General features: G+C 52.0%; 1 protein-coding gene across 1 annotated transcript in view; it reads left to right on the forward strand.

Moving 5' to 3' along the window:
* Positions 1 to 364: 364 nt before the first annotated feature.
* PPP2R2C (protein phosphatase 2 regulatory subunit Bgamma) overlaps positions 365 to 23,362 on the forward strand; it is a 138,964-nt gene continuing 115,966 nt past the window's right edge. Inside the window, exon 1 of the mRNA XM_079921142.1 lies at positions 365 to 799. Within this exon, the coding sequence (XP_079777268.1) occupies positions 730 to 799 (70 nt within the window). The 5' untranslated portion in view covers positions 365 to 729. The remainder of the gene's footprint in view (positions 800 to 23,362) is intronic.

Raw genomic sequence — 23,362 nt, forward strand, 5'->3', positions numbered from 1 at the left:
CCTTTTCTAATCTCCCCACCCATGGGCCATACACAACTGGAGTACCTGGGCACGCAAGGTGACCCTCAAAGGCTCAGCTGACCGTGTGCCCCCCAAGCTGGCCATCTCCTTCCTCTCTCCCCCGCTGGCAGACCCAGGGACCAAAGGTGCCCACCCGCGAGGCCGGGAGCGCGGAGACGCAGCCTTTGCCGGGGCGCCGCCGTACCTGCAGGGTGCCGGGCTGCCCGCGCGCGCGGCGGGCTGCGCGGGCCGTGGGGGCGGAGGAGCGGGCGGCGCGAGGGAGGGGCCTGCGAGAGTGGCGGCGGCGGCGGCGGCCGCAGCCCTAGCAGCCTGGCTCGGCCTCGGCTCGGTCGGCGCAGCGCCGCGCGCGTCCCCTCCCGCCGCCGCCGCCGCCGCCGCCGCCGTAGCCAGGCGCACCGGCACCAGGCCTCCGCCGCCGGGCGCACCGACGCAGCGCGCACCGCCGGCCGGGATGCGCTCCCGGGCCCCGGTCCGCCCCCACCCGCGGCCGCCGCCCGCCCGCTGCGCTCAAGCCTGACCGCGGCGCCCGTCCCGGCCGCCCTCGCCCGTCCCCGGCTGCCCCCGGTCGCGATGCCCGCCCCCCGGGGCCCCGGTGGCCCGCGCCCCTGCTAGGCTGCGGCGGCATGGCCCGCGCGCCCGGCGCGACCTCTGCGGATTGCAACGGTGTGCGGCGGCGGGGCATGCCCAGGGCACCGGGCACGGCCTTCAATGGGCGAGGACACGGACACGCGGAAAATTAACCACAGCTTCCTGCGGGACCACAGCTATGTGACTGAAGGTAACGTACGTGTTGTCTGAGGCCCCCTCCGGCCGGCCGCGGCGTGGGGATGCCGTCGCACCGAATGCCCTCCGAAGGTTTGGACCGCGCGCTGTGTGTCGTGTCCCCCCACCCCACCCTACCCTACCCCGCCCCGGGTCCGGGAGGGAGGGAGCCCGAGGGCGCCGGCCTCCGCTGCCCAGCAGCCCGAGAGCGCAGCGCCTTCCTCCGCGCCGCCCTCCGGCAGGCAGCTTTCCGCCCCCAGGCCTGGTGGCATCCTGAATCGGCCCTGGCCCTCATTTTTAAAAAGGCCACCTCTGCGGCTAATCTGGTGAAGAAATACCAGATTTAAATTTAGTGGGGAAATTTAGTGGCTTAGAATACTGGGTTTGCCCTGTCCAGAGCCCGCAGAATTTTCTAGGCTGCCCACTCCCTGGAGACGAAGTGGGACCCGGGGGTGGGGGTGGGGGTAATCCATTGCCAGATTCCCCTAGAGGCTCGCGGTCTTCGGCCCCTCCCTGTACCTCGAGAAGCAGGGCCCCTTAGTGGGTGGGAGAAGGTGTCTGGTTTGGGGTTCATCTTTTATTCCTGGCGAGTTGAACTAAGACAGGAACAGCTGGCCCTAAACTGTCAGAATTTCCCCCCAAAGTGGGACATGCCACCCCAAACAGGCCCTGCATTTGAAATCCCCTAAATTGGCCCTACAGCCCAAGCCCAACCGCCACTCCGAGGCTGGTGGGATCTAGAGGGTCAAGGGCCCTCTCTTATAAGCCTGTAACTTCCAAGGGTCCCTCTGCTCCACCTTGCCCAGGGAGCGGTGGGGACAGCTCCTGGGCCGCAGCCGGGGGCCCGCGGAGTGGAGCCTCCATTGAGGATGGGGAGAGCTAGCCGCGGGGTGTCAGCGTGCAGCGGTGGGGACACTTGTGCTGGAGACCTTCCCGGGTGAAGGGGCCGTCTTCATCTTCCCTGGGGGCTGCTGGACTGGCTGCAGAAGTGTTTGTGGGTTTTTAGCAAGAGGTCCCCTGATGGGTGCCTCGGTGGGAGGGGCCCTGGGCATTGCGTGCCGCGGGACTGGTGCGCGTGGGAGCCTGTGTCAGGAACCCGTGTGGGCTCGGAGCGGTGACTCGACTCCAGGGTGCTGTCCTCCGCCGCGCTGATGCCTGGCGCCGCCGGAAATGAGGCCGAGGAGCCCGTAGCCCGAGCCCTGCGGAGGCCTGGGGAGCACTGGGCCAGCGCGGGGTGGGCTCCTGGGCGTCCTGACCCAGGGGAGCAGAGGCTGGGTGTGTAACCTGGGCGGACATATGCTGAAGAGTGGCGCTCCCCGCTCCCCGGAGGAGAAGTGCTGAGTCACGCTTTGCTGATGGGTGTGTGTAGGGAGAGGGGGCAGGGCTGCTCAGGCCGGGTGAGGGCTCTGCCCCAAGCTAGGGGTTTCGGGGTGGGGGGTGTCCCCAGGCAGCTGAAAGCGGTCTTTTGTCGCCTGCCTTGGAGAGGCTGAGGAAGGATCAGCGTGTTTCCTGGTGTTCTTTCTGCTGGCAGCCCGCTGAGAGGCAGAGGTAAAAAGGCTGCTGGGTTGCTGGCAGGTGCCCCAGTGGTCTGGCTGGAGCCAGGAGAGAGAGGGGATCTTGGCAGGTCCTTGTGGTCTGGTTTTCTGGAGGAAGCCTCCGTTTTCCCATCTCTACATTGAGGATGATGGGACAGGGCACTGGGCGCCGTGATTTAAAGTATTTAAAAAGCACTGCCTGACTCATAGCGGACATTTGCAAACCCTAATTCCTTCTTTATTCTGTCTCCCGCTGTTTCTCGCACTAATTCACCAGCTCTTAGAAGGGAGGAACAAGGGAGAAGTGCATAGTTATCAGAGTAAGAAGTGATGATTTTAATTCTTCATTCATAGAACGCATATTTACCGAGTACCTACTATGTTCTGGTCAGTTTTAGCCCTGGGGACTGGACACAGGTACTGCCCGTGGGCAGCCTGTATTCTAGAAGGGAACACCGTTATGTGGATGGATCTCTTTTCCCCATCTGTGAAATGGGAGTGAATAATACCATTCTGCCGAGAAGTATTAAGGTTTCTGTGAGGGTCAGATAAGATGATGGATGAAAGAGCCACCTCGGAACTACAAATTGTGAACTGGCAGCCCAGGTATGTGGAGGACCCATTATGTGCTGAGGCCTCACAGGAGCTCCACATACCCCGCATCCCTATTTTATAGATGAAGAAACTGAGGCGTGGCCTTTGTCCATGTCCCAGATTGAATGCCAGAGTGTGGAAGGCACAGAGCTCAGGTCCTAGGGAACCTAGGACCAAGATCTGAAGTTCCCGCCCTTGAGAAAGCAATAACAATAATTATTAGAATTATATGAGATTTCTGGCCTCCCTGCATGAAAACAGACTTTCACACTGTTGCATCTTGCCTGCATTTTGTGCCCAGAGCACAGAGTAAGTTACAGATTTGGATGTCAGACAGACTTGTATTCGAATCCTTCTTCTGGCTCTTCAGGTGCTGTGCAACCTCGGACAAGTTACTAAATGTTTCTGGGCTTCACTTTCTCCCTTTAAAGGGAGGAGTAATAGTGACTCATCTTACAGGGCTGTTGGAATGATCAGTGGTTTTGCTAATTTAGGAAGCACCTGGCACAGTGTTTGGCCTGTTGGAAGCACTTAATAAATGGCACTGTTATCATTTAAAAGTATTGTTCCTGGAGGAGCTTCACAAGCAAATAATGGATGCTGGCAGTTTGTAAAAGAACCAGGCGTACAAATTCCTGTTCCACCTGGTCACTTGGTCACAAACACTCACAATACCGCAGTGGCTCTGATCTACTTCCTGTTCCTTAAGCAGGAAGTTTTTTCTTTCTCTTGGGGTATTTGCACTGGTTACGTCCACTACCTGGAACACCCACTTCCTGCTCTTCCTTCAGGTCTCAAGTTAAATGTCATCTTCACCAGTGTGAGTCTTGCTTGAGTTCCTCAGTTTCTTCTTGTAAAATCTCAAATACCTTGGGGAGAGTTTAGGTTTTGTTAGTCATTCACACCTTAGTGTGAATTAGAGCAGCTTTTTCCCCTCTAACTCTTAGCTCAGCTCAGCTGATTGAGGGCTGTTGTGATCATAAGGCATGAGTGCATGTCACTGTGGGGCACAGAGAACTTGGCAAGGATGGGTGAGTGTTGGGGAGAACAGTACAGTTGACAGTGGACAGTAGAAGGACCTGAGCCCTAGAGAAAGGGGCCCCAGGGATAGGAGAATGCCAAGGAGTCTCTGTTTAGGCTTTTCTCAAGAGCCAGATATGGCTCTAGGAAGGACTCTTCCTGGCTGTGTTCTCTTGCTGCAGCCCCAGGACTCAGCTTTAGGGTGGTTAAATAGACATTTGTAGGCTAGATTCAATCTACAAAATACATTCATCCTCCTTCATGCAGTAGCATTTACCAAGCACATCCTTTTCTGAGTCTGGCCCTGGGCAGGCAGTGATGGACCAGTGTACTCCCATCCCCCTTGCAGTGACTGGTCCCAGAATGGACGTGGGAGTCCTTTCTGGAGGTTGAGTGGAGAGTAGAGTGAGCTGCAGGAAGCTGGTCCCTCTCTTGTGATGGAACACAGACGCCTCCATTGCTGCTGGCGGCCGCCTTGAGACCATGGAGGGAGCCAGTCTGAAGCCAACAACACCGTTGCTGGCAGAGCAGACAGTGAGTGAGAACTGGGGACGTTGGTGACATCTGTGACTCCTGGATTAACCAGGCCTGATGTCCACCCCACCTCTGGGCTTCCAGTTCCGTGAGCTGTTACATTTACTCATTGTTTCAAACTTTCAACCAAGTCTCTGTTACTTGCAGCCAGCAGTACCCTGACTCGTACAGCCTTTACTGACTGTCTGGAAAACAGAAAGGCTGCCCTGTCACTCATGAACGAGATGCGAGATACAGAAAACCAGGAGGGATGCTGATTTGTTTGCTTTTTGTTTTAGAAATCCTCTTTGATTTCTTTCACGCGCTCAAGTCCAAGCTGCAGAGTTCTGATTTCCCCTCCTCACGTTTCCAGCCAGATGAGGTATCCCAAGATCTGGTGTCAGGAGATCTGCATTCCTGGTGGGGTCTGGAGACCTGCCTTCCCAGGGGGGTCCGCTCTGGGTCTGTAATCTCGGGCAGGTTTCTCTGAGCCTTAGCTTCTTCTCCAGGTTGCTCCTTAGATCACTTGAAACAAGGGACGTGCAGTTATTTGATGCTGTAGCATCTTCTCTATGGACTCTCCACCGTGCTTCATGAATGGAATATGTTCAGTGAACTCATGGCATTAAACGGCTTGGTGTGTGTGATTGTGCCCCGCCCAGGGCCTGGGGCACAGTCAGTACTTAATAAATATTGTCCATAAATAACTATGTCTGTTCTTTAGGGGTTAGAGTTAGACTAGCCCTTAGAACTGTCATCAGACTGGCTAACCTAATTCCATCTCCACCCCCAGAGAAATTGTGCTGAGAGGGGAGTTATGTCTGGCAGGGACCTGAGCCAGCCCAGTAGGAGAGCGGAGAGCCAGCCTTTGATTTTTGAAATCTTTGTTCCTTTTGCTTCCACTTAGGAGCACCCCTTCCATAAGTTTGCCTGGGTTTTCACGAGCTCAAGTTGTCTCCACTTCAGGGAAGGAAGCTGCTGTGGGACACTGGTGGCTGTCCCCCATTAAGTCACATCACCTCTCTGAGCCTCAGTTTCCCTGCATTGCTTCCTGCCCTGGGTTGTCACAAGGTTCTGAGGAGTAAAGACCATGTGGACTCCAAAGGTCCACCTTTGGGAAGGGGTTATTGTTATCAGTTTCCCCAAACTGTCAAGGAAGCCAGACCTCACTTAAAGGTTGGTGCAGTCACCAAGTAGGGGTTTTCTCATTTTCTTGCTGCAAGATGGAGATCAAGTGCTAATAAAATGTTTCCGCATCATCTCCTGGTTTTTACTTGCTACAGTTTTGGGGTTTTATCCTTAAAGTCAGCAGAGCTAAGGGATGTTTCTCTAAGGTGTTTAGGTCTTGACACCTGAAGCGTGGCTGTATGAAATACTGGGGCTTAAAGGGGAGGATTACAGAGTAACAGTGCAGATGAAGAGGAAAGACCAGCCTCTAGATACGTGTTGTTAGCCATTTGCCACAGCTCCTGCCCATCTCTTTTAAATGCCCACGTCTGTTTTTAATAAAAGCTTTAATCTCTCCATATAAACCATTTGGAAGGGTACTTTTAAGTGTGAGGTTATAAGAATTTTCCAGTGCTTTGCTGCAGAGCTGGTGTCCTGAGTGTGCAACCTGTGTAGGTCCCGTATTCGGAAGGACCAAGAACCCTGCGCTCCGTTTAATTCTCTGCTGTCCCCATCTTGAAATTTTTAATAATTGTATCTTTGGACCCGTGTTTTGTAAGTGACATCTGATGGGACAGTGGAGCACACCTGTGAACACAAGTGACACATGCAACAAGCGATTCCGCTGTTCCTTGTGTGGCTTCCGTAACATGCTTACCTTGTGTCACTTTAAGTGTCATGGAGCTCCCCAGCGTCCTGGGGCCACCAGAATTCTGCGCATAGGCACCGATCAGCATGTCTGTGGTTGCATAAACAGGGGCACTGACAGCTCGAGAGGCCACGCTTTCCTTTTGAATCAGAACTTGTTTTGAATGCAGAAGGGAGGCAATGACATTCTAAGAAGCATAAGGACCAAGGAACCCTATCATATCCTTTGTTACTCGTGTGACATCCTTGGGCTAGCTAATCAACGCTTCTGAAAACGATGGCACCAAAAGAAAGGGAAAGATGGACAACCATAGTTCCTGTTCCCTTCAACCGTCATTCATCGAGGGTGGAGGTGTGTGCCTAGAACGTGCAAGCGTCAAAAGGTGAAATAAAACGTGCAGTGTTCCCACTGCTCTGGTAAGAACAAGCTGCGTATGCCTGTAGGAGCTACCAGATACGAATTGTGTAATTCAGGGATTCTGCATTCGAGTTCAGTGCTCTTCTGTTTGCATTTAAAGCTGGAATTACACAACAGAATGAGCGATACAATTCATGCTAATAATTTAAAATTTTTTTTCAATTGTCATTAAATAGCAAATAACTAAGACAAGTCATGGGAAAAAAACGAGGAAGCTTTATATTTTTGTACCTTTAATGATACTTTTCCCTGCTTTTTATCCTCTGCATTTTCACTTTGCACCGGGCTCCACAAATGCTATAGTTGGCCCTATTTTGCTGTAGGGAGGAGGCTGGAATTCCTGGGATGGTGGAATCCTTGGCCCCGCCTCTCACCCCCTTGGCTTTTGTGATTGGTGGAACTGGTGAGAACCTGTCACTCATTGGACAATTTTTCTCTGTTGGGCGGGGCTGTAGTATTGAAAGTCTCTGCTTCACCCCTACCCATGGGGCCCCAAGAAGAAGCCTATGTTTCCCTCATTTCAGAGTCCAGCCTTTAGACCTATCTCTCCCCACAGGCCCAAGAGGAGGGGCAGTGGAGTAGGGTTCCGTAGCTTATTCCCTGCCGCGAGTTTACCATCAAGGAAGAAGAATTTTTTGATTTCCTTCTTGTCCATCTTCCCTGTGTGTTCTCAAGTCCTAGCAGGGAAGGGGTGTGTAACTGGTTACCTCGGCCCCGCCCCCAAATTCCACCATTTTATTGGCTGCACACTCTTCCTGTGATAGATGTCATAGTTCAACTCTTCACCCCCGATTGATGGATAACTAGGTTGTTTATTTTCTTTTATAACTAACACTGAGGGAAGGAAAGCTATGTGTGTAGGAAGACACCCTATTCCCATCCCTCCCCCCAAATCTGGAATAATTTTCTTCAGAGAGAGTCCCACACATGCAATTTTACGTAAAAATCATGAACGTGTTTAACGTTCTTGACACACGTTGACAAATTTTACCTCATACTGATCAGCGTTAGGTGTTCTAATTGGTTTGACCTTTGCCAATATCACAGATGAAAAATATTTGTTTAAATTCATGTCTGAATACCAATGAGGTTGAACATTTTTCCCCCTTTGTTCAACAAACATTTACTGATCCCCCTTAAATGCCAGGGGGAGGTTAGATGCCAGACGTACAACATTGAAGGACAAGGTCATTCATTCATTCGTTCATTCAACAAACATTTCTGGAGCACCCACTACGTGCTAGGCAGAAAAGAAGCCCATGTCTCTGGGCAGGGAGAGTGAAGTGGGGGCGAGAGGAAGGAGGGAAGAGAGCTGAGGCCAGAGCCCCAAGGTTCACCAACATCTAAGGGACAGAGAACGAGAATTCTTGGTGGCCACCCAGGTGGGAGATAAAACAGGAAGGCTCTGGAGTCACAGATCGAAGAGAATCCTGGAAGGGAAGGGAGAGAGAGGGGGCTGGCAGGAAGAAAGCTGGGTCACCCAGCCTTAAATAGTGTTGGGAAGCATCTCTCAGGTGCCCACACCCAGCCAGCACCTGGTTCCCTTGCATTCTATTTGGTGATGCCATCTCTCCATGAGCCTTTATAGTCTGCACCCCTAGTTCTCCCCATTGGCACGCAGAATAGGTTGCTCTCTGTGACCTGCTCTCCAGGATGTCTCCTCACCCACCTGACACCCCCGCCCCAGTCTTCCTGCCCTGGGACAAATGCTCCAGGCCCCAGAAGGCACCATTTCTAGAGCTCCACGCTCCTGGTTTCATTTCATGGACACAGGCCAGGCTGTGTCTTTGAAACGTGGGCCCATCTCTCCCAGGATCTTGGATGCCAGTGAGAGAGTGGGCTGCCTCAGGATGGAGTCTGGAGTTGCTGAAGCAATCTGCCAGCCCCACAGCACCCTGGGGTGTCCTGTTAATTAACCTTGGTCTCCTCACCAGTCAGCCCTTGTGCAAAATTACTCACCTGGTCTTCAGCATTAAATAATTATGAAACGAACATAATAGCCATTATTATGATTGACCATTTACTGATGCCAGATGTGATACTGAGTGCCTCATATTATTGGATCCTCACAAACCCCGGTGTGTGTGTGCACGTGTGTGTGTTTTACCCCATTTTACAACGGAGAAAATTGAGGCTTGGACACTTGCCCAGGGTCACATGGTTTGTAAGGGGCAGAGCTGGGGTTTGAATGCTGGCCATCTGCCTGCAAACCCATCCTCCTAACCTCCACATTGCCTGGTTGTTGGACCAACAGGGAAGGGACAGGTGGCCCATTCAGTTCTGGCTCTGCACCCAGCTTCAGAGGGTCTCGCAATTTGAACCCAGGACTGCCTGGCACGGTGCTAACGCTGGACATGTAGCAGCACGGCATCTCTCCTAGCCACACCGGGTGAAGGTAATCCACGTGGGTCAGTGGAAGAAGGGATCCCCTCCACTGCATCAGTGGGGGGTGATCACAGTTCCATAGAGGACAGGTGCTTTGGCACTAAAGGGAGTGGCATTCACAGGGTCGGGAGTGATGGCGTGCTGAGACACAGATTTCTAGTGCCTTCCAGGCAGAAAGAACAGCATGTGCAGAGTTACACGTGCTTGTCCCTTGACAGCATCTAGGCTCCTCTACCTGAGCCCAGGTTGTAGTTGCCAGCCTGCCTGGGGACCAGGGCCCACCTGGGGCCTCTGCGCTGCCCAGGATGGCATTGCCTCCTTGCACAGTGGGATCCATTGTCCTCCAGAACCCTGGGCTGAATGGCACATTGAGGCAGAACAAAGGCTGCTCAGAGGTTCCAGCTGCCCCAAGCAGGGATGGGATCTCCAACTGCAGACCAGGGCCTCCTCTGAACCAGCCTGGCCTCCTGCATCCTCCCGCCCCCACGCCCTGCAGAGGTTGCAGCCCTGACCCCCGGGGCTGCCAGCCCTGCGCTCCGCTCCTGGGCACGGCTGTGAGCCTTTGGCAGGTTCTCCAGCCTCTGAACCAGTCGACTCATCCCTAAAGGAGAGGGAGAACTACTAGCCACGTGGGCTTTTTGTATTAAGGGCAATACTGTGCGCACTGCACTTACACCTCAATAAAAGGGAGCTACTTGTGTTGTCATTATCAGCTTTTGAATTTCCTTTTATAATTTCAATAACGTTTTAATGAAAACTTTCAAATATGTACGAAAGTAGAGAAAGTCGTATGTTGAATTGTTCCTCATCCATCCCCTCGCTTTGCAGCTGCTCTCAAGATTTTGCTGTACTTTCTTCATTTACTTTCCCATCCTTTTGGCTTAAGAATATTTAAGTACATTCAAGACTCCTGTCATTTCACCCCTACGTCAGCAGGCATCTCTGAAAGTACCACTATCTCACCAAACAAAATGAGTACGAATTTCTTTCAATCTAAATTCTGGTCCATCTTAGCAAGTCAACTATACTTCAGTAAAAAATAAACAAACAGGTTGATTGATTCTGGTTCACCTTAGCAATGTCTCTAGTTATCTCAAAAATGTCTTTTTATAGTTGGTTGGTTTGACCCAGGATCTAAAGTCCTGCATCTGCTTGTTCTGTCTCTTAAATCTTTTCTGATCGAGATCAGTCCTCCATCCAGACTTGATAAAGACATTTGTTACTGTTTCGGAAGGATTACAGTTTCATCCCCACAGTCCGTAATCCCTTTCTGAATCCCAGTTGCCTGACGGGACCGGATGCTGACAGGTGTTTGCCTGGATCCTGGGAATCCCCTGGGCACGCCCCTCTGTTTTAAGGACCCCTCCTCCTCACTGATCAGCCGAGAGATCCTGGGCAGGTTGTTCAGCAGCGCGCACCATCTCCACCAAGAGCTACCCACATTGCAGACTCAGGAGCAAAAGGTTTCTGTTCGAAGACATTGAGTTATAAGGTTATTTGTTACACAGCGATAGGTAACTGGAATAGTCATAGATCCCCGAAATTGAATTCCCAGTACTGTCCGGCTCCTTCTGAGGCCCCTTGTCCAGCTGCTGTGCTCTCTCCTAGATTCTGTGGCTCCCTCAGGACCTTCCAGTAACTTCCTTCTTGCTTATGTTAGCCTGAGTCAATTTCTGTTCCTTATAACTTAAAGAACCTTAAGTCCCAGTCCCAGCCAGGAGGGGTGACTCAGCTCAGATCATAAGACAGGACTGGAACCTGGCCTTTCTGAAACATTGGACCCGGAGTCCTGCCTCACGAAACATCAGGGGATATATATCTTGGACATGCCTGTTTCCTCTATACACAGCTCAGCACCTGGTACCCACCTGGTGCCCAATAAGTGCTGGATAAATGTGTGTTTGAATGACTGAGTGAACAAATGGCATGTCTTCAAATCTGACCCCAGAATAGTCCAATTATTCTTCCAAATGCCACACCTCCACCTGGCGATCTTCACTTTGCACAGTTCCAATGTGTACGGATTTTCAGTCACCACAGTTTTGTTCAGTAATGCCAGTCCCCCAATCACATAGCCCAGATTTCAGCTACCACAAAATGGTAACTGTGAGTAATTGCATAAAGTAGAAACTTCGCCACCGGCTCTCCAGCCCACAAATCACTAAGTAAATAACAGATGAGTATTGTGATCTGAGACCAAGTCACTTCTTTCAGTGTCTGTCTCTGGTTGGTCCCTGCGTATCTGTTGGTTCACACATAGACAGCAAAGCATGTGGTGATGTTGCCTCCTTGTTTCCTGGTGATAAACCCACATGACATTTTACAAAAATGGATAGTCAAAAGAGGAAATCTGGCCCACAAAGATGATGCTCGGCAAAAAAGAAATAAAAGGAAGAAGAAGAGTAATAATGCTGGCAGAGAAATTTGGATTGGATGTAAATGGAGTTATAGAGGAAACTGCTGATCCCGGGAATGTTGAAGCTGTGACCATTTGAGACTTATATGCAGCCAGGGGAACTAAGTAACTAAGTCAAGGTGAACTGATTGACATAAATGAGAAAAGTGCTTGTGACAGAAAAAATGAAGATGTCCCAGGGGAGGCGACGCTGGCAGCTCACTTCATGTGAAAGGAACTCTTGAAGCCATTCCACAGTGTTGAACGTGCAGAGGATAGAATCTTGGAAGCGGATCTGAACTTAGAAAGGCAGCTCTTTAAGGCATAGGAAAGATGTTTGCCCAGCATCGCAAGTTATCCAACAAGCAGAGGAAGCCAGCACTGTTGAAACTAGTCTGGATACATTTTTTACAAAGAGATAAAACACTTGAATTCTCAATGTTTCTAAGGTTTTACATGACTGTGTACTAAATAAAATATTAGTTTTACTCTTTTTTTTATTACCCTCTACATTTATAACCATCAGTAAGAGAGTTTTTCATGTCTTTAAAAAGTTTTTTTTTAAGATCGTGGAACTTTCGTAATTTCCACATTGATTATTAAGATCACTTTGAGTGTTTCAGCTTGCACGGTCATTTTTAGGGTTCCACACGGTTGTGCAAAGTGAGGTCTCCCTGAACTCATGCCAAATGGGCAGTGTCTATCCTGTGTGGCCTTTCCACATGTCGAGGGCATGGTGATGTTAAACCATGGCTGGAGGATTGTAGTATCCTGCTTATTGAAAGCAGCAGCTGAAGACAATTAGATAACTCAAATTCCTCACTGCAAAAATGGTTGGGCAGCCAGTAGACCACTGGGAGAGAGGCACTTCCGTCCACTGTGTTCACTGTGCAGATCGCTAGCCAGCCTGTCTGCTTCGGGAACAAGCCATCATGGAATGAACTGGCTGAAGGAGTCAAGGGCTGAGCGATAGTGGTTCCTACACCAGCTTTCAATGTGAAAGGTGATTAAAAAAAAACAAAAAAACCTGAATATTTTCCCCAAGGAGCAGTAAGGCTCTTTATTGAAGCTGTGAAAATATAATCCGTCATCATAAGGTGTCCCATATTGTCATGCTCTGGGAGCTAAGGTGCATTAAGATGCTCCTTGCAAGATTTTAATTTTCTTTATTTTATCTCATTGCAGAAACGTTTGAAAATGCAGAAAGTAGAATAAAGAGGGGGAAAAAATAACATCCTTGACTCCATTGCCCCAGAAACATTGTTCCAATTTTATTATATTCCTTTCTTACTGCCCCCCTGTAGATTGTAATATAAATACAGTTGTTTCTTTTAAAATATTTAACGTGCTGAAACATTCCCCTCTATTATTACAGACTCTGAGTAAACAGTTTTTAATGGCTGCATAATAGTCCATCATGTAGATTTAATTACTTATTCAGTAGCTATGTAGGCTTCATCCGCCAGCCTGGGGTTTGTTGCCTCCAGTGGGTATGTGGGTGGGGAAGGAGGATACAGGAAAGAGCAGGAATAAGACAGCCCCTCCCTTGAGAACCTCTGGAACCAAGGAGACATGAACAGGTGATCATAATACAGTGTGATGGGAGCTGGGATGCAGTGGGGTCCTGTTGCAGCCTGGGAGCAGATGGGCGGAGAGGCTGAGTCCAGAGCAGAGGAGCAGCTTGTCCAGCAGGCTAGTAGCACGCAGGGGAGAAGGCATCCCAGGCAGTAGGGGTGTTATGGACAGAAGCTCGCAGGTGAGAAACAGTGTGGCTCTAGGGTTGCCGGAGCATTAACTTGTGGGTCTTGGAGCTCCTGGGCAGTCGTGGTGGATGAACAGACAAAGGGGCCTTGGTAATCTGTCCAGGCAGAGAAGAAAGAGGGAACCAAGAGTGACCAGAGGTCTCTGGGAAGATTAGAGAGTGAAGTGGGGGAGTGAGGGTCAGAGGGGGACGAGAGCACTTCCAGGAGAGGCGAGAAAGCCCCAGTGAGGCGCCCAGAGCTGGCAGTGGAAGGGGATGGAGGTGAAGGCGGTGGGAAGGAGAGGTTGTCGAGGCAGGCCTGGGGCAGCATGCATGGTGGAGAAAGGAGGGTTGAGCCTCCTCTCCTCGTCTCTGGTCGATACCAGCGTGTTCCCAAGGCTGGTAGGTGTGGATGACAGTGTGTAGAGGGTGGAGAGACCTCCCACTCTCGGACACTCATATCCCAACTTTGGGTGTTTTTTTTGTTTGTTTGTTTTGCGGTACACGGGCCTCTCACTATTGTGGCCTCTCACTGTTGTGGCCTCTCTGTTTGCGGAGCACAGGCTCCGGACGCGCAGGCTCAGCGGCCATGGCTCACGGGCCCAGCCGCTCCGTGGCACGTGGGATCTTCCCGGACCGGGGCACGAACCCGTGTCCCCTGCATCGGCAGGTGGACTCTCAACCATGGCGCCACCAGGGTAGCCCCCAACTTTGGGTGTTTTAAATTAAGATATGTTGAGCATCCTTGAGAATGTACATTTTTTCTGTATTTCAGGTTATTCCTATCTCTGGCTATATGGGAATGCAATTTCTTCATGAAAACATAGGAGTGTTTTTAAAGAGCTTAAATAAGGATTTGAATATCATGTCTACTAAACTAAAAATAAAATGTATCGAAATTTTTCATGTGGTGATCTTTAAAAGAGTCAGTCCACATGTATAATACAGCTCTGGAGTAATCTGTAGATTAGAGCAAACCCCTCAGTCTCTGTCGCTCTTGCTTTAAAAAAAAAAAAAGGATCAGTTTCAGCTCCAGCACATCGTGACTTATGGCTGTGATCATTGTCTCTTGATGTGTGTCTGATGGGTGATGGGGCTTTGACTGCACAGGAGAGGAATTGTGCTGTGACCCTTTTCTAGCGTGTACAGGTATCTCGTCTTCATGGTAGAATAGTAACGGTGACGGCCATGACGAGGGGAGCTGCCATTTCTTGACTGCAACGATATCATGAGACACGTGTTTATGATCTCATCGGAACTTTATACCCACTATGGGAGGTGGTGGGAATGACCCCCTTTTATGTCGCAGGAAACGGAGCCCCAGAGAGGTCAGGTCACACACCTAAAGTCACACGGTGGTGTCATGGTTACTACTACTACGCAACAAATCGTTCTAAATCTTAGTGGCTTAAGACAACAGTGGTTTTATGATGTGCCCTGGATTCTGTAAGTCAGGAATTTGGGCAGATCTGTTCTACGTGAGAACTGCTGCATCTTCCTTCTGGGCTGCTGGGCAGGCTGCTCTGGGGGCGCGAGGGTCCAAGACGGTTTCACTCACGTATTCTGTGTGTGGTGGGGCTGGTTCCCTGGGGACCATAGACGTGGCCTCTCCAGCATGGCGGTCTCAGGGCACTGGTTTGCCAGATCAGGTGTCCCAGGATCCAGGTGCGAGACCTGACTTGCCGACCTCCTCGGAGTCTCCCATCACCAGTTGTGTGACTTTAATTCTGTCAAGTCACAGGCTGGCCCGGGGTGGAGGGGAGTTAGATTCTGCCTTTGGATTCGGGACAGGCCAGGTCACACTGTGGAGAACAGATGGGATGGGAGACAGTGCTGGGACCCGCTTTGAGAAGCAGTCTGCTGCAGACAGCCGGCTGAGCCAAAATCCGTTCTGGGATGTGTCTGACCTTGAAGGTGCTGCACCTCCCTTGTCTTCCTGACCAGTAACAGGATGCAGAGGCCTTGTCCTCCAGACCGTTTCTCTGTTTAAAAATATGAAAAGCATCCCATGCTTTTGCCTATTTAAATACAGAATTTGGGACAATGTAGATCAACCTTGAGGTCATTATGCTAAGTGAAGTCATACCGTATGATCTCACTTATATGTGGAATCTAAAAAAACCCAAACTCAGAGAAATAGGGGCTAGAATGGTGGTTGCCAGGGGCTGGGAGTGGAGGAAATGGGGAGATGTTGGTCAAAGGGTCCAGTTATAAGATGGATAAGCTCTGGGGATCTAATGTATAATCTATACATTATATAATATATAATCTATAATCTATAGTATAATCTATAGCATGGTGACTATAGTTAATAATACTATATTATATATTTGAAAGTTGCTAAGAAGGTAGATCTTAAATATTCTTATCACAGAAAGAAATGGTAATAATGTGCTGGGATGGTGATTCAGCTAAAAACATGGTGGTAATCATTTTGTAACATATAAGTATATTAAATCAACACATTGTATACCTTAAACTTATTCAGTGTTATTTGTAAATTACATCTCGATAAAGTTGGAAAAAATAAAAACAGAAAACAAGGGGTGAGTAAAAGCTTTTTTTCGGAGGTAGACTAGATTCCCACAGACCCGCCTCCCTGTGTGCATCAGGCAGAAGTTATTGATAGAAATGGGGGTCAGGTCGGGGTGCACCCTGTCAGTCACTGCGCCACCCCGGCCCTTCCCTGCTGCAGGTGTGCTGTGCTATGCGATGCCCACATCTGGGACGATGGCCTTGGGTGGAGCTGTGCTTTCCTTCTTGGCAGCCCCCTGTCATGGGGGGAAGACTGCAGAAGGGAACAGGTGAGCTAGCTGGGTTTTCTGCTCAGCTTGACTCTAAGGACACACTGACCTCCTGGATCATCTTATTTGCCCAGCCTCGAGGAAGCAGTTTTATTGGAAACCGTTACAGCCTGGTGACCTGTCCCAGACACGGCCCACGTGGCATCCACCCAATGGGTAGTGGGGACCATTGTCTGAGTGCATGTGATAGAAGGGAAGGAAGCCACCCTGCCATTTAGAGAGAGTGCATACGTGCCTGCCCCAGGCTGGGTGAGCGGTGTCCAAGCATTGTCCCTGGGGCAGGTGCTGTCATTGTCCCAGATGGGGAGTTGGGAGCTCAGGCAGGAGAAGGGACATGCCGAGTCTAGGGCTCTCTTCCAGTCTTGTTCTGAGTGAGAGGTGGCTTAGCGTCATCTTAAAATCATCCCTGTGTGTCCCAGGCAATGATCTTTCCCCTCCAGGCCCTTCTCCTCTGGGGATGGGAAGGGGACATTGGGCCACATCAGAGGCTCTCACCAAGCTCTCAGCCTCAGAGTACGTGTGTGGGGGGATTCCTTTCCTCTGGGTGTCAGCAAAGCTGATGGAAAGAGTCTCTGTCCTCCAGGCTGCAGGTCACAGGACAGGCGGGCACCTTGGTTTGGCTGCCGTGTTTGGGCTCAGCCTGCCCGCTCGGACCCTGGCCAAACAGAGAGAGACCCCAGCCGTCAAGATTCACATCTTTAATTTAAAAAAAAAAAAAAGCTCTATTAAGGTATAATTCACATACCATGCAATTCACCCATTTAAAGTGTGGGCTTTTTTATATATTACTCAATTTTTAAAAAATTGTAGTAAAACATAAAATTTGCCATTTTAACCATTTTAAGTGTACAATTCAAGGGCACTAATTACATCCATGATTTCATGCAACCATCACCACTGTCTATCTCCAAAATGCTTTTATTACTCAAACAAAAATTCTGCCCCCATTAAACAGTAACCGCCCTGCCTCCACCCCGGTAACCTCTGAGCTGTTCTCTGTCTCCATGAATTTGCCTCTTCTAGGGCCGCATATAAGTGCAATCATACATTATTTGTCCTTTGTATCTGGCTTGTTTCATTGAGCAGAATGTCTTCTAGATTCATCCATGTTGTGCAATTGAGAAGGAGAGTAGATCTTTGAAAGCCCGAGCTTCTCTGGGGAGAAAACTCAATCATGAAGATGGCTTGGGTTTCCCTGGTGGCGCAGTGGTTGAGAGTCCACCTGCCGATGCAGGGGACACAGGTTCGTGCCCTGGTCCGGGAGGATCCCACATGCCGCGGAGTGGCTGGGCCCGTGAGCCATGGCCACTGAGCCTGCGCGTCTGGAGCCTGTGCTCCGCAACGGGAGAGGCCACAACAGTGAGAGGCCCGTGTACCGCAAAAAAAAAAAAAAAAAAAGATGGCTTGTTCTGCGGGAGGGAGAGGTGGGGAGGAGGGACCCCACCGCGCACCAGCCGCAGCCCCATCACACACAGCGTCCTCCTGAGTGGACGGCTTCCCAAAGGCCCTCCTCTGCCCCAGCCAGGGGACACGGTGGGGACAGATCCACCACCCACCCCTGCCAACCATTGCATCTTCTTGTTGTGCCTCATCTCACTGAACTGTGAAGAGCCCTAGAGGAGGGGGTGGTTCTGTCCATTTTACAGATGAGGGAACTGAGGGTCCCAGAAGTTAAGACCTCCCTCAGCCAGGAGGAGGCAGAGCTGGGGTACACTGGGGCTGGTTCCCGATACCGCAGGCACTCTGATGCCTTTGAACTCCACTCCTTCCCTTTGGGGGCCCCTCCCCCCCGTGCTTTGTCCCTGGTGCGTGTGCATCTGTAGAGCGGACGGGCACCAAGGGACTCAGGTACCCACTGCCCATGCACAGTTGACCTGCCTTGGCCCCCCTCCTGCCTCCATATCTTCAGCTCTAAATCGGGGCCAGAGGACTCTTGGGGTCTCCTCAAGGGTGGTCTGAGATAACATGTTATGTGCACCTGATACTCAGAAAGGTCCCATCAGATGTTTGTCTTTCTGCTGAGCAGTGGAACCAGAGAAGGAGGGAGCCACACCCAACACATCCACGCCTATCAGCCTCCCAGGAAAGGGTGCTCCAGGGTGGCTCCAAAGGCCTTGACCCTTGACTCTGACCCACCACAACCCCAGTCCTACCTTTTTTTTTTATTTTTGCGGTACGCGGGCCTCTCACTGTTGTGTCCTCTCCCGTTGCAGAGCACAGGCTCCGGACGCGCAGGCCCAGCGGCCATGGCTCACGGGCCCAGCCGCTCCGCGGCACGTGGGATCTTCCCGGACTGTAGCACGAACCCGTATCCCCTGCATCGGCAGGCGGACTCTCAACCACTGCGCCACCAGGGAAGCCCCCAGTCCTACCTTTTAACCAAGCGAGGGTGACTTGCAGCGTGGCCGTGAGGAGCTGGAGCCGGGCATGGGGGGGCAACCCATACAGGCGGTGGGTGGCAAGCCTGCCAGGGTGGCAGCCTGGCCACCTGAGCCTCTCAGTCTCCTGCAGCCCTGTGGTGTTCTGAGAGGGTCCTGATCTGTGCTGGGCCAGAGGGTGAATTGGACCTCCAGGAGAGCTTTGGGCCAGGACATCCGGCAGGACAGCAGGACCCTGAGGACCCACATGGCTTTATGCCAAGGACTCATTTGATAACTTTGCTTCCAAATGCTTTGGAGCATTTGTTGGAGCTGGGAGCCCCTGTGGTCCACCCTGTGAACCCCAGGCATGCCTTGTTCTGGCATCTTCCCTACGAGTGACCCAATTTTCATTACTCCAAACTGGGACACTTTTCTGGCTACATGTGCTTGTCCATATGGGGACAGTGGGACGGCAGGTGATAAATTGGGGCAACGGCTGAAAACTGTGGGGTTGGACTTGTATCCTTGTGTGCAGCATGGTGACAGGTGACGACGCTGGGCCTAGAGACCCCTGCACAGGCCCAGGCTGTGCTGCTGATTGGCTGTGTGACCCCGGGGGAGCCGCACAGCCTCCCCGGGCCTCAGTTTCCTCATTTGTGGAATGAAGACTCTACATTGAGGGCGTAGATGCCAGTGTGTTCTCTGAAGCAGGCGCATGTGTCGAAGGAGGTGGCATATGGGTATGAGGCACAATTTCGAGCAGGGTCCCATGCAGACCCAGGGAAATGATCCAGGAGGACTTAGATGGGACGAAGGGGAAACGGGATCTGCCCCAGGAGCTGGGAAGTGCGGAAGAGCTGGCTGCACCCTAAGGCTTAAACTTCCATGTTCATACGTTGGGGATCTGACTGGCGGATGGATGTGATCGGGGGACATGCAAGTCATTCTGAAGGGACAGATGGCCCACGGGCCAGCAGGAGGTGGCTAGATCCATTTCTGTATCTAAGGAAGGCACAAGTCTGGTTTTGCAACAAGCAGAGAGGGATCTGGTCCCCCTGTCTCCCATCTAGGCTGCTGGGGATCCCACTCCCCAGCCCTCATTCTGGGGGGAGGGCGCTTCCGGACCCCCTCTACCCTCCCTTGGCTACTGCTGGGCAGTGGGGCTGGGGACTTGACTCTGATTTGTGGGTTTAGGACGAGTTGTGGCATGAAGTACAGGCCTGGGTTGGGTCAGTGCTGCCTGCGCTGGGTGAGGCCCTTTCTGGGTTCTGGGAGAGCAGGTCCCACTGGGGTTTGCATGTACACCCCGTATGCCTGATGTATGCCTGATTCTACGTTACCTGACTCTTCTCTGCCCCTCGAGGCGTTTCATACTTGGACAGGAACAGGGGTGCCAGTTACTGGGTCCCCAAAGCAATCCAGCCAAGTCCCTCAGAGGACTGGGGATGGGGCGCAAAGGAGAGAACATCCTTTGTCCTCCTTCAGCCTGGCCACCCCGAACCTGGCTGCCTGGGACAGCTGGCGCTGCGGGAGGTGGCCGAGAATTAATTATACTTCGGCTTTGTAAACAGGCAGCTATAAAAGCCTATCAGCAGTGGAGCACCTTCTCCATAAAACAGGCTCAGCTGGATTTATAACCTGAGGCCTCTTCTCCAGGGCTGCGCACAGAGAAGGAACAAAAGCCACAGCCCCCCACCGGCCAGCTGGCCTGCCCCCTCCCACTCTCCCTGCCCCTCCCCTGACTACTCAGAGATCCGACACTGTCCATTGCAGAGAGCACAGAAATCCAGGAAATGGAAGAGAAGGCACATTTGCTGTTAATGTTTTAGATGGAATTCATCACGATAAAAAGTTGGATTTAGTTGGGGAGCATGGGATGTTTAGGAGAGGAAATATCCGGAATAGGAAAACTTAATCATGCTGAGAAGGCTGGCCGTATAGGAAGGGAGGGAGACTGACAGGTTTGAGAGAACTTACAGAAGATGTTCAGGAATCTTTGTCTGTGGATTCACCCAGACAGCCCACAATTTATTAAGCACATACTGTGTGTCAGGCGCTTTGCTGGGAGTGGGGAATATGGCCGTGGACATGACTGACAAGGTCCATGCCCTGAGGAGTCCCTAGAACAGACCAGATGGACAAGGGGTCAGTGACGGGACAGTGGCAGGGAGGAACCTAGGGGCTGGGCCGCCCAGAGTGGGGCCCGGGTGGTGGGAAGTCAGGGAAGGCTTCCTGGAAGAAGTGAATTCATTCAGTGCATATTTATCAGTGCCTGCTTTGCACCGCCATTGAGATTGGTGTTGGAGATACAGGACCCCGAGCAAGTTCTAGGATCTAAAGGAGGAGCACGAGTCGGGGGAGAGGGGAAGAGGGTTCCAGAAGGTGAGGAGGGATCAGTCAGTGTGAAGGGGGAGGCAGCGACCAGCCTCGTTCAAGCCCCCCCAGGATGTGGAATTGTTATCTCTAATTGACAGACAAGGAAATGGAGGTGAGGGCTTCACAGCTCCTAAGTGAGTGGGCTGGGATTTGAAGCCAGGTCTTCGGATGCCAAATCAGCCCTCACTTAGGTCTGCACGGACCTCCTTACACTGAGGGCTCGGGGATGGGTACCATGTCCAGGATGGCACATGGGTTCGTTGGCCGGCTCTGCCATCAGCCTTCCTTCGTTACTGGCTGGGCTGCTGAAGGGCCGGAATTCCCTGAGCTGACCCACTGTGCAGATCATCTGGCGTTTCCTTCCAGCGCTTGGCAAGTGTTGAGAGTGCAGCTGAGCCATTGCTTGATCTTTCTTGGACCCAGATGAAGAACTGGGTAGCCATTCACCTGTCCTTTGTTTAGCTTAAAACTGGGGATGTTGATGCAGGCAAGGGGAAGCCAGTGTTTGTGGAATAGGTGCTAGACACTGGCCAGAGGTACCCCGATGCTTATCTCAACAGGCCTCTGCAGTTGGTGCTGGTACCACCCACCCCCATCCCCTAGATAAGGAAACCGAGGCTCAGAGAGGTCAGGCTCCTTGCCCAGGGTTGCACAGCCAGCAGGGTGGTGGAATTGGGATTCAGCCTCAGCCTTGCCTGACTCCAAAGCGAATGCTATTTCCACCGTACCCTGCACCTCCCAGAGCTAATTTTGCTGCTGCAGGAAACTCCACCCCCCAGAGCGATCTAGGACAGGCAATGCGATGAAAGAAAATTAAGAGAGGGCATCCCACAGAAACTCGGCTCAGAAGTTCCCATGGCAGCCTCTGTGAGCAGATTGGGATCAGCCTCTTTTCAGTTCCTCGCTGGCCCCGGGAGCCCCATTCCTGCGTCCAGGACTGGCCGTTTCTCTGGAAATCATAGCCCACCAGCATTTGGCATCTGGTGAAAGGAGAAGAGAAAATTCTGGCTTCTCAGACCAGGGTCTGTGGGGAACATCATCCGTTTCCAGAACTCTCAGGCAGGGGCTGGAGGGGGCCTGCACGTGCTGCCCTGGTGACATGGATTTCCAGGACTTAGAGATTCTCCTCCCTGCTGAATATATTGCCGTCCTGCCTGTTTTGTGCACAGGGCCCAGACGGAGAACTGGGTAGCCAGAGGAAGACCTCCTGCCATGCACGGAGCGGTGGACATCGTGACCCCGGAGCCCCGACCCACGGAGTCGGGGGCCAGCTGAGGGCCACCGGGTCGGGGAAGGGGCTGCAGGGTCGCGATGCCTCCCGTCCGCACGGCTCTATGTTTTACTTTCTCTCAAAGACATATTTCATGGACTTTTATTAGCCATTGCTTTTATAGTCATAAAAAATCAAACTCGTTTTATTATTAAAAATCAAAGTCATGCATTCATATGGCAACAGATATTTAGAGTAGCAGAGTGGTGTAACGTGGCAATACAGTTCTTCCTGAATTGGCGCGTGGCGTTTGCACTGTTCTCTTTAACAGAGGCAGAGATTTCGTTGTGGGAATGGAGCACAGTTGATTAAACAGTCACCTAGAGAGAGACTTTAGGTTGTGTCTAGTTTTTTGTTGTTGTTGTTTTTCCTCTTTCACATGATGCTGCAAATTAACACCTGTGCTGTGTATCTGAGGACTAATTCCCACAAGTGGGTACTGGAGGGTCAAAAGGTACATGTATTTTTATTCTGATTAATGTCACCAAGTTTGCAGTGCCTGTTTCCCCAGTCCTCACCCGCACAAAGCCTTTCTTTCTGAAACAGTCTCGGGACCTCCTCGGTGCCCCCGGCAAAGTCTCCGGCTGCCCGTGTGGGAAGACGCTGAGCCGAACGTTGTGACCCGTCCCTGCCCTCAGGCGCCCTCGGTCACAAGAGCCGGCCGGGTTCTGCGGGGATACCTCTTAGGGGTGGCGGTTGGCTGGTTGGTTAGTAAGGCCGAGCGTGGGGGCATCTGCAGGGGCCGCGAGGGGCTCCCTGCTGGAAGGATCGTCGTCATGGACATTTCAGCCGTCTGCCAGGATGAGCACTGAGCCCCCATCCCAGGTTTAGCGGGACCTTTTGGGTTAACCAGTGATCAGCCTTCCCTTGCCGATGCAGGTGCCTCTTAGCGGAGCACGGCCCTCTGGGGTCACGGCCATTGCTTTGTGGTCCCTTTGCTTGTCTGGGACGAGGGACCAGCCAGGCACAGATGAAAAGGGCTTGGAAGTGGCAGTTCTCCAGGAGTTCTGCTCCAGGAGTTCTGGCTAAAGGCCCTGGGGAGGGTCACTTGGCTTCCACAGCCCCAGCTTGCCCCTCCCTGGGAGGGAGGAGTGGGCCCTGGGACCAGGGGGAGGGACGGGGTGATTCAGACACAAGGAGACAGAGTCGTGGAGCGGCGTGCTCGGAGGGCCTCGCCCTGAGGGTCCCGTTGGGACCCCGGCCTGAGCCTTCATCTCCACAGCTCGGTGGGCTGGGCCAACCCAGGCAGGGCAAGGAGGTCCCGGGACCGCTGTTTAGAGGGCTGCCTGCAAGGCCAGGTGACCTGGGCCTAGGTCCTGGCCGGCCACCCATCTCTGTGTGACCTCTGGGGCC

Source organism: Stenella coeruleoalba (assembly GCF_951394435.1).
Source record: "Stenella coeruleoalba genome assembly, chromosome: 4".
NCBI lineage: Eukaryota > Metazoa > Chordata > Mammalia > Artiodactyla > Delphinidae > Stenella > Stenella coeruleoalba.